General features: G+C 42.2%; 2 protein-coding genes across 3 annotated transcripts; one reads left to right on the top strand and one right to left on the bottom strand.

Annotated features, from left to right (window-relative positions):
- The first annotated feature begins 25 nt into the window (after positions 1–25).
- Positions 26–8,592, top strand: LOC133476479 (uncharacterized). 2 transcript variants are annotated; one of them, XM_061769913.1, is made up of 8 exons: positions 28–169; positions 353–403; positions 551–648; positions 763–1,472; positions 2,452–2,860; positions 4,114–4,244; positions 8,193–8,294; positions 8,360–8,592. In XM_061769913.1, exons 2-8 carry the CDS (start codon positions 370–372, stop codon positions 8,436–8,438), a joined length of 1,563 nt encoding a protein of 520 aa, XP_061625897.1. In that variant the 5' UTR covers positions 28–169; positions 353–369; the 3' UTR covers positions 8,439–8,592. The 2 variants fall into 2 exon arrangements, with proteins under 2 accessions (XP_061625898.1, XP_061625897.1); XM_061769914.1 differs by lacking the exons at positions 4,114–4,244; positions 8,360–8,592 and having other exon boundaries at positions 26–169; positions 8,193–8,326.
- Positions 8,593–8,679: 87 nt separating this feature from the next.
- On the bottom strand, positions 8,680–10,003 carry nanos3 (nanos homolog 3). Its single transcript, XM_061769917.1, has one exon. It carries the CDS (start codon positions 9,876–9,878, stop codon positions 9,234–9,236), a length of 645 nt encoding a protein of 214 aa, XP_061625901.1. The 5' UTR covers positions 9,879–10,003; the 3' UTR covers positions 8,680–9,233.
- Between the last annotated feature and the right edge of the window lie 1,591 nt (positions 10,004–11,594).

Genomic DNA, 11,594 nt, shown 5'->3' with positions numbered 1-11,594 from the left:
GAAAGCAATGTGACCACTACTGACGTAAAACATCTCAGGCGAAATTAGGTTTGGCTTCAGGTGGTTGTTTGAACTCAAGTAAAGTTTAACTTATTTTTTTGTTTTATTGCTATCCACCAATAAACCAACACAAAGGGTACATGAAGTCACACACATATATAAGTTTGAGGTAAGTTTAGTAAGTATCCAAGCCTTCAACCTGATAGTAATTAACTCATTATTGCAAGTATGAGAATGTGATAGTTGTCTTCAAGCTAACCAAAATCATGCAACGTTGATACCATTACTTTTGGTAGTTTTGTAAATATATGTCTATGTGTATCTTTTTTACTCAATTAACTTATTCGTAAAGGTAACATTTAAAAGAAGATGACCGAAGCAAGTGTGAAGATTCACAACAAAGGTAAAGGATGCTAATGCACCATAACTCTCATTTTTATATGTTAGTACAAACATTGAATTATGCAACAGTTTATAATACAGTAGTCTATAGCTTATGTTACTGTGATTGCTGTTTTTGATTCATACATATGACTCTTGATATTTGAAGGCAGCTCAGATCCACCACAGCTTCCCTCCCTCAGTACAAGAAAAAGGCCATGTGACAAGCTTTCCTCTACTGATGTTGACCACACGTTTCAACAACAGGTAATCAGGTGTTGTTTTTTTAAGGACAGCATTATTCTATTAAAGCCAACAATAATTCCTCTTAATTTCAGGATATTGGAGATGATAATAATGTAGCTGCATCTGTGTTCCCAGTCCCCTTTGCAGGTGTCTGTTATAATTTCTGTACAAGATCAGACAACAGCACAGTCCTCTCTGATCAAACCAGAAGTCATCCCTGACAAAAAGGGTGAGGAATCCACTGTCAATGAGCCTGTTAAAGAGCAACAAGAGGCAACAGTCACCCATCCCATCAGTGATCCTCAACTCGAAAGGTCTCCTGTTAGGGATGACAGCAAGAGCAAGGAAGAAGAAAAAATGACAGAGAAATGTGACAGGGCACTCTCTCAAACATGCACTGATCAACACCAGGTCTTTTTGTTGACCGCTGAAGAAGCACGTCAGTCAGGTTCAACTGCTTTGGAAGATCATCAGAGAACAAAGAATGACCTTCAGTGTGATTTAGTAGGAAACCAAAAAGTCAACCAAGGTATACCAAGCGATGAGGGCATGGGTGACAGCACAGAACACAAAACTGAAGGAATGACAGGAGAGCCGGTCAAAAAGAGAAAAAGGATGGGTATGTGTGGTCTTACAGAGAAAGAGCGAAGTCATTTTTTACAGATAAGTAAGACTGTAAATGGACCGACCGGTAGAGAGAAAATTGAACGGCAGATGTCCAACAATAAAGCTGACATTGAATCGTCTCTATTACCACCATCACTGCTCCCAACCCCTGTGGCTGGCATTGCAGGACCGGGCGAGGAAGAGGTATTTCACTCCAGTCATGACAAACCAGTTGACAGGTTAGTCCAGAAGTCTTATTTTATTTACAGCTAAACATTTTCGTGAAAAAATGAAGGTTTTGTTCAGAGGCTTATTAAGCTCACATTCTCAAAAGTATGATGGTTGCAACTATACAACTGTGTGTTAAGCGAGGTACACAGAGACCCCACACAACAAGGAAAAAACTTATCAAGTGTGTGGTGTACTGGAGAAGACTGACACAGCACACCACACACATAAAGATAGTTCCAGGGACAAATGTGAGACTCCTCCCTCATACCACGTCTGTCATAGTACCAAATCTGACCTGTCAAATGCAGCATGGTGCCACATGGCATCCAAATTGGTGGAAAATACAAAGGAAGACGAAAGAGTAAGTATAGTAGTAGAAGGCGGAAAAATAGATTAAGCTAGGCTAATTGTTAGCTTATCTGTTAACTACATTGCGGTTCCAAACTCTTTTCCTTATCATTTTTATCGTGGTCAATGGCTCAGGAGACACAGATACATTATAAAAACACTCAACACAATTACCATGTCCAGCAAAAGCGTGAGCTTCCATTTCACGTCACAATCACGGAGTGCATGGATCAGCCAAGCCTGATGTTGACCACATGCATACGTGTATGTATTTACGATGGTAAATATTGAGCAGGTTTAACATTGTTGTATTGCACTATTTTCCAAGGTCTTAACACACACAACACCAAAGGTCAATCGCTCAGGGTAATTGTTTAGAGATAATCGGCCCTTTGCTGACTTTGATCAGAAAAGAGGAAAAATGCCCAAGTTAGGGCCGATTATCAGTATGTGTACCCCACTTTGGAGGTCAATTTGAGTACAAAATTCCAAATTAAGTTATGAATGACAATAAGATAGTTCCTTCTTCTTCAAATGAAGTCAAATGTGTTCTGATAAATAAGTCAAGATAAAGTGTAATAACTGACATACAGATAAGTAACATGTTGAGACGATTTCATTTTGTTTGTTCAAACACAGGCCAGAAACAGAAGTCCACATTCCTGCCACTCCCTCTGACGGGAGCGACATTGTGTGCAAGCAAAGTTGCTTGTATGGCAAAAGTCATGACCATGGAGAGGGCCCAGTTCCTGCTCAGGATCCAACTACAGACACAAATTCAGACCCACCTGCAATGGAAGAGGAACATCATTTGGAAAACCCAAATCCCCAAGAAGTGGACTGTGGATCATCAAGCGTAACTTTTAGCAACCTGGAGGTGCAGTGTGTTGCCATAAAAATTGATAAGAAAATACATGATACATGTAGTGATAGTGCGGACTGTGACGAAGACAAAGCAAATGAATCGTCTGCTAATGCCCAGCAAGGAGATGGCTTTGTCAAACTCTGTGAGGATGTAACCTCTGGTGACTCCGAGAAGAACGACATGGTATGTAGTGTCTCTGTACCAAAAGCTGTTTGAGCATTCATGCGCATGCATATAAAGACCCCCTAGTGGTGCTCAAGCACTTGCCCTTTTGCTCCGGATGAGAAAAGTGCCCTTTCTGCTGGTGCACCATTTTTTTTGTCATTGATCAATATTTAAAAAAATAATAATAACCCTTTCTGTCATCAGTACCCCCTGCCCCCAAATTGTTTTGAGATCTGACGGGCAGTTGTTTGAGGTCTTATTAAAGAAAATTGTGCCCTGCAGCGCTCACAGTCACCCCCCCCCCCCCACACACACACACACACTTTGCCCCTTATTCTTCCTCCACTTTTCTGACTAGCAGTGCCGAGTGCCAGTCTGCTGGTCTGCTCTGACCTGCAGCATCAGACAGACAGGTAATGACAATATTTGTTCAATTCTTTACATTTCTTGGTGCAAAAATAACCAAAATACTTAACATTATAGAACCGCTAACAAACATTACGTGGCAACTGGTCCGATGTTTCTTAAATACACACACAAAAAATTGTGTGTGGGGGGGCGGCCATGCAGAACGCATAGCCCACACGTATAGTACGAATGAAATCATGAAATCCCTCATTTCAAAGCCTTGTCCAGATGTTTAGTGACGTTTGTTATGTTTAATAAAAAGAGAGGGGAAAAGAGATACAGACAGCTGCTGCAGACAGAGAATTTTAGTTTTACTGTTTTACTATTTCACTAGTTTTAATCAGCCACCCATTCTCTGTACCGCTTATCCTCAGTCGGGTCGTGGATGTGCTGGAGGTAGGGTACACCCTGAGCTGGTTGCCAGCCACTCGCAAATAGACAACCAGTCACACCTACAGGCAATTTAGAGTCTTCAATAAACCTAATATGCATGTTTTGAGAATGTGGGAGGACCCCAAAGTACTCACAGAACACCCACTTGGACATGGGGAGACCATGCAAACTCCACACAGGAAGGCCAGAGCCTGGATTTGAACCCTTAACCTCAAAACTGTGAGGCAGATGTGCTAACCAGTCATCTACAGTGCCCCCGTTAGTTTTATTTAATTTCAAATCTTTATTTTGAATTATACTCATGAGAAAGCCTGAAGAAAAGATGACCACAAACATTTCGTCCAAGCTACGACTCTGTAATTGTGACCTTAAAATGAAAGATTGCCAATTGGGAAACGATTTAAAAGTTGCGCTGTAGCTGGACATAAATCCAATTTAAAAGTAATATTTGTTTTGTTTTTTGCACACAGCCTGGTCATAATGATGAGCCTAGTCCTGGTGCTGTGATCACAGAGTACCCGCAAACCATGAACACCACTGACCTCCATGGATCTGGTTGCTTCGATTTTGTCTCAGACTCGCAGCTCAACAACATTATGATGTAAGGAGACATTCACTGTCAGACATATGAGTATAGTAGTATAAAGTCAATTTATGTTTTTTAACATACCATCCTTACCAATGATCCTCAGGTTTATTCAAGGCCTTCAAGGTACTGTAACTGTTTGCATCATTTCCTGTGCCAAAAAGGCACAGTTAGGCAAGTGTCACAAAAGCAGCAACTTGGAGGGTACCACCCTAGCAACAGTACTTTCACAGCACATGACCAAACAAAAATGTTACAAAAGGTATATATATACTGAAATAATCATGATCCAGTCTAAATTTGGTCACAAATTTACTTATTCTGTTGTATGAATGACAACAAGTAGATTTAGAACTGTGGATTAATTATAAACCCTGCAGTTAGTGGCGGTTTCTTGTATATCAAATTAGATGCTCAAGATGGGGCCAGAGTTTTTATTTCACTGATCATATTTATCATGTAGTGTAATTAAGTCACAATGACTGTTTTATGAAATTAAAAAAAGTGCAGGGGGCATTGAATTGCAACCTCCCCTTTAGGTGGGAATGGATTTGATTGTTCTGTTTTATACGTCACTGGCATCAGTAGATGAATAAAAGTACACTTGTCGTAAATCGGAATTTTCAGACCAATTGAGTAAAATTGGATAATTTCCCGTGGTACACCTAATGATGTCTTACGACACACAGAAATTGGGAATCACTGAGCTGGAATGCAGGATAAAATATGACAGTGTACTGAGAGCAAAGATCAAATCTGCTGAGCAAGAACACCTGAACAGTTTATATACCCCTTTCTTTTATTAGTGGTCAGGTGAAGCCATTTCTTATCACTTAATTTCTGTGTGACATTTTAAAATCATAATAATAACCGAAATCACCCAAATGGCCCTGATTAAAAGTTTCAATAGGCTTGAATGTTTGTTCCGATAATATACACACACAGGTTATAATGGCTATTAAGAGTGAGTTTCCACATCTGTTACTTGTGTGATTGTAATTGGCGTCTGTGTATAAATAAATAGTCAATAAGTTTGGACTCACTTCTCTTAGGGGTATTCCTGCAAGCAGGGTATGTGAAAACTCAGAGAAAGTGGAAACTGAGATGAGGGAAAGTCTGAACTATCCGTTTCAAAGAGGCAGGAATTCAGACTTTTGTATGCTAAATCCTGACTTGCCGCGATTCCATCGATATTGAGGCACACACAACTAACTCTAAAATGAAAGACTGGCATTCCCAAATTAATTGACCATACAGTATATGTCTAATCTCACACACTGCAAACTTGCACTCACATCGTTGCACCCATCCTTCCATCCATCCATCCATCCATTTTCTACCGCTTATCCGAGATCGGGTCGCGGGGGCAGTAGCTTTAGCAGGGACACCCAGACTTCCCTCTCCCCAGCCACTTCATCCATCTCTTCCGGGGGGATCCCGAGGCGTTCCCAGGCCAGGCGAAAGGATGTAGTCTCTCCAGCATGTCCTGGGTCGTCCCCGGGGTCTCCTCCCGGTGGGACATGCCCGGAACACCTCACCAGGGAGGCGTCCGGGAGGCATCCGAATCAGATGCCCCAGCCACCTGGCTCCTCTCGATGTGGAGGAGCAGCGGCTCTAGTCTGAGATCCTCCCGGATGACCGAGCTTCTCACCCTATCTCTAAGGGAGAGCCCGGACACCCTGCGGAGGAAACTCATTTCGGCCACTTGTATCCGGGATCTTGTTCTTTCGGTCACGACTCGTGACCATAGGTGAGGGTAGGAACGTAGATCGACCGGTAAATTGAGAGCTTCGCCTTTCGGCTTAGCTCCTTCTTTACCACAACGGATCGATACAAAGTCCGCAATACTGCAGACGCTGCACCGATCCACCTGTCGATCTCCCGTTCCATTCTTCCCTCACTCGTGAACAAGACCCCAAGATACTTGAACTTCTCCACTTGGGGCAGGATCTCATCCCCAACCTGGAGAGGGCACACCACCCTTTTCCGACTGAGGACCATGGTCTCAGATTTGGATGTGCTGATTCTCATCCCAGCCGCTTCACACTCAGCTGCGAACTGCTCCAGTGAGAGTTGGAGGTCACGGCTTGAAGAAGCCAACAGAACCACATCATCTGCAAAAAGCAGAGATGCATCATATCTGTGTTATACTTGAGTCTGTCAATGCAGACAGATGATGCAACAAGCACTGTCCCAGGAGCAGTGATGTTTTGAAGGAGTACTCACTGAACATCACTGGGAAAAGATGTGACCAAGACCATTGCAACCTTTGTCATTTCAACTGCTGGTCTGGAAAATGAGCTACAGTCCAAATAGTAACTGAGTGCTTTCTGGTGTTTGGTAGTGTGTGTGTCTCGGCCACATTCATGCAATTCTGAGACTCTCTGACCACTTTGTTGCATAGTCCAAACATCGGTCAAAAAAACAAATTTCTTCATCAGGTGAGGCTAACGCTCCACATAATGATGTTTTGGTCGCAACCTAAAACTTGGAAAGGTTGACTGCGGCAACTTTCTATGCTCTGCCAACTTGCATTCGAGACAATGCAAAGTTTCACAAGTGTGTTTAGGTGCCACACAAGCTCCACTATATCTTTGAGCATGAGAATCTCCCAGATGTTATCTCCCTCAGGTACACAGTCACCAATATAAAATGGAAAAATCCTGATATTAGACCAGTTCTCATGACCATTTCCACCAATGGTCTCTTTGGATGAAAATCCTTTGCCAATTGTTTGAGGCTGATCAGTCTTGTCAATGAAGGTGTAATTGAAGGATCTGATGGTGTCATTTCGCATATATAAAGTAAAATACTTATTGGAACTCAGGTTTGTCAGACAGAGAGACGCAACCTCAATTGGGACAATGCCTTCCAAGACACTCTTCAAAATATCAAGAGGGTCACCCTGGACCACTTGAAAGTGTTTTAGACTTTTTGTAAGAGGATACAGCCCTTTCACCCCAGAGGTTTCACATAAGCGTGAGTCTTTCATCACCTCTTGCACATGTCATGACAATCTTTTTCTCCCAAGTTTCAAGAAATTGGAACTTACCTCTTGTAGCTGAATGTCACTTCTAGAAGCCATACAGACTCCTAGACTCCTGGTAGTGAATGGGCAGCAAGGTTATCAACTGTTCCCTTTACAATGCAGAACTCTTTCAGAACCACACTTTTTGATCGTGGAGGTGTTGCAGAGTAACAGCTGAATAGAGTTCAGTGTTGATCCGGGTTTGGTAGCAATAACTCAATACAGGGCACACATTACAGTTTTGATGTTCCGAAAGGATTGGCAACTTCAAAGTCATAAAGTATCTGTGCAACAGTAAATTTATCCATTGAAAGAAGGCAATTTTCCTTAATCTCCATCAGGATATGAACAATATTCATGTGCAAACGTGCACCATTTCTGACATTGCTTGGTCTAAAATGTCAGTTTTATGTAATAGTTTTTGGAGCATGTGTTGTATGGGGACATATACAGCTGTTTTGGTGCCCTTTTAAACAACATATTCTATAGGCTTCAACAGGGGCAACTTATTCTTCACATAGGCTGCCCTCCTTTTTACGGTTCTTTTGAGAGCCACGTTTGCCACACAATGATGCCAAAACTTTCTGAAACAGCAGATGTCTTTTACCACCCATTCATGCACATTTGGAGAATATTTCTTGAGAATTGCCTTGACTTTACTGTACAGTAATGGTTGTGACAGGTCATGAATTTGGCAAAGGTGTTTCATCACTTTTTGTACAGCACTCTCTGGGATATGCAGGATATTTTGCATTTTCAGTAGCAGTGATGCTAGATTATGTTCAAGCCGTTTTCCTCAACCATAAAGATCATCACAGGCTTCTCCCATGACTTACTGTAAATATATGCGCTTGTTTGTGTTGTCTTTCATATGTTAGTATTTCCATAATTCGTATTAAATATAATAAAATATAAATGGTTTGTTTCTATTCCAGTGAGGACCAGGCAAAAAAGGATCAACTTGTTAAACCCTCACGCCGTGAAGAAGATGCCTCAGGATTGATGTGTGGGCTCATCAAGGAACTCTCCTTTCTAAAGTTTGTCAATCTCTCCTCTATTTTTCTCCGGATTTGTTGATAGATCATAATCCATTCTCTTTCAGTCGAACAGTTATGGCCGCTCATCGAGAGATTGAGAACATGCGGCGTGGCAGTAAGAATTCAAGAAACTTACCCCGCTGAAATTTTGGTCCACCACGATCCCAAGTTCATGGTCTTTTGTTTTTGTTATGTTATTGGAATATTCGAATACTTTGTAGCACAAACTATATTTTGATGTTCACATATTGCTTTATTGTTGGCATTTCTTGCCGAATAAAGCTGGGTTTATTATTTATATCCTAACTTATTTCTCATCGAGCCGTGTCTAAAAGGTAATCCTTTCACTTAATCAAGACCACAACATAAAATAACAAACAAAGTGTTCGTTTCCAATAGTTATAATTTGGGTTAACAAGAATACACACACACTTTTCCTCCACAAACGGATAGGAGCTTTAACAATTATTTTTCAAGGTCACATGCATATACTGAACATAAGTTTCAAGAACGGGTATTTGCACACTCCATAACAACGAGTCATTAAATCTAAAAATAAAAAGCGAGAGAGAGAAAGAGAGAGAGAGAGAGAACATGACATAATTGAGTAGCTTTGTGAGTTATTGCTTAAAAGGGATATGTAAGGGGGGATCCTCCACAGACAGCGGTTAGCTGGTCAGGTTTTAAAATATGTAAAACAGTTCGCAGGCAATAACTGTCAGCCGTTGTCTCAACAGCATTTAAGCAGAAAATGCCTGAAATCCAATAGAAAAAAAAAAAAAGGTACACAGCAAACGTGCCAAGTTAAGATCAGTTTTGTTCAACACGCGCACAAACAAAAGCAAAACAACACACACCGCACGCGTGTTGAACCAGTTCACAGTCAATTAAACGTCATCTTTGCGTGTCGCATCTGGGAGAAACCACCCCACTGCAGCGTCAACGTCTGGACTTGGTGTACACTGAACTGTACGCGCTGTCAACCTTCGGGCAAAACCGCTTGGTGTGGGCGTTTGCGCCCGTGGCTCCGCACAGTGGACATACGTAGTGGCGCAGATAAGGGCACAGAACCTCTCCTGAGTGGTTCTTCAGCCAGTGGGAATTGTAGACTGATTCAGTCTCCCCGTTGTGTTTACAAAAACTGCACCTCATGCTCTCTGGAGATGGGAGGGACGGTCTCTCCTGACGCGCCGTCGTCCCGCGATGTTGTGGACCGCTAGGCGCTCCTTTCATCCCCGCTTCGGTTGGCGGACGAGCAGAAACAATCAACACGTCGTCCCGCAGGCCACCAGCTGGCTGTCGCGTGCTGAATCCGAGACTCGCAGATCCAACAAGAACAGCTGGAAAAGCAGGTGTCTCAGGGTCGCTTCTTTGGGCGAGTGCGTTAAGGCGCAGGCAACCCCAAGCCGCACCTACGTCAACTTTAGAGGCCGCTGGGGGAGAACGGTCGGAGGTATTCCGACTCACGATTCCTTGGATTACATCCGACAGTCCCATGTAGTCTTTCCAGGGCTGAAAACTTTTGCTATTAGATTCCATGAAGCGCGACGAGTGATTACGAAGCCCCCAAACCATGCAGCCCATTCTAATTACTTTAGGCCCTTGTGGGTCGCACTTCAAATGGATGTTGACTTCCACAAAAGGTCGCACCGCCAAGTGTCCCGCGCAGGTCTTTGATTATAAATTGAGCACAAGTGGCGTCGCGTGCTCTGCGTGTGAGAAGCCAATCAGACAGAGACTATTGATCAGACGCGTGCCGCTTTAGCCCCGCCCACCTAAAGTTGCACTTTTACTAAATACAGCATTGCATTTACAGTAGAAGAATTATACACAGCCCAATGCGCAAATGTTACGAGCATTTTAATGGGATGTGAGCAGGGGGGGCGGCACTTGGTTTTATGAAGTGTATGTGTGTTGCGCAACCACAGAAATTGCTTTTGTAGTTTGGACTGATTTAACAAAGCTACAATACTGTAAAAAATGTAAAGTGTGTGTGTGTTATCTTAACAGCGACAGTATATACTGTACATTCATGAACCCAGTGTTGCACAAGATACTATTGAAATTGTTGTAAACTAAGCTACATAATAGGATAAAAGTAACTAAATTACATGAAAAAATACTGGATTGAGCCTATTCTAAAAGAAAACTACATTTTAAAATGTAGTAGTATTGGATTGCAAATGAACACTTAATTGTAAAATTCTCAGATAATGCTAATGCAATACCAATGTCTTGGGCTGTGCACCGACAGCACAATGGCATTATTAAAAACTTAACAGTGTGTACCAAATATGTATTATAGTTACAAATGTGGTTGTGAGTTTTGGCCCAACCTGGAAGAAGGAAGCTTGGAATTTGTAGTCTCTTCTTGGTGCTCAATTTATTTAGTTTTCAGAAAAATAAAGGGGGGGAAATGTTCCACAAAAACAACTAAATGAAATACACATTTACTACTGCTTTAAAGTCTGTCAAGCAGGAAATGAAAAATAAAATTTAATACGGGGAGGTTCATACTAGGGGCTTCAACACTTTACCCTTCACACTCAGCCTGCCACCAGACAAATCACATTCAGTAAAAATAAATCATCCAGACAAATAACAATAATCATGTGTAATACATTTTCATGAATGAATAGGTGTAATGGTTGCTTTGATAGCTGCCTTCAGGTCATCTGCATTGTTAGGTCTAGTGTCTCATCTTCCTCTTGACAACAGCCCATAGATTTTGTATGACGTTCAGGTGAGGGGAGTTTGCTGACCAATCAAGCACAGCAACATCATAGTCACTGAAACAGCTCTTGGTACTTTTGGCAGTGTGGGCAGGTGCCAAGTCCTGCTGGAAAATAAAATCGGCATCTCCATCCAGCCTTTCAGCAGAGGGAGACATGCAGCAGATGACACAGGAACCCCACATCGCACTGACTGTGGAAACTTCACACTGGACTTCAAGCTATGTGGATTCTGTGCCTCTCACTCTTCCTCCAGATTCTGGGACCTTGATTTCCAAATGAAAAAAAACAGTCCAGTTCTTTTTACCTTAGCCCAAATAAGTCTCTGGTTCAGGAATGACCTGATACGTGGAATGCGACATTTGTAGCCCATGTCTAGTATTCTTCTGTATGTAGTGGCTCAATGCATCAACTTCAGTCCACTCCTTGTGAAGCGCCCCCAAATCTTTGAACGGATTTCGCTTGACAGTCATTTCAAGGCTGTGGTTATCCCTGTTACTGGTGCACCATTTCCTCCCATAACGTTTCCTTTCATTGAACTTTCTGTTAATATGCTTGGATATAGCAC

This window comes from Phyllopteryx taeniolatus, chromosome 4, assembly GCF_024500385.1.
Source record: "Phyllopteryx taeniolatus isolate TA_2022b chromosome 4, UOR_Ptae_1.2, whole genome shotgun sequence".
In the NCBI taxonomy this organism is placed as follows: domain Eukaryota; kingdom Metazoa; phylum Chordata; class Actinopteri; order Syngnathiformes; family Syngnathidae; genus Phyllopteryx; species Phyllopteryx taeniolatus.
This window is presented reverse-complemented; position numbering and strand designations above follow the sequence as displayed.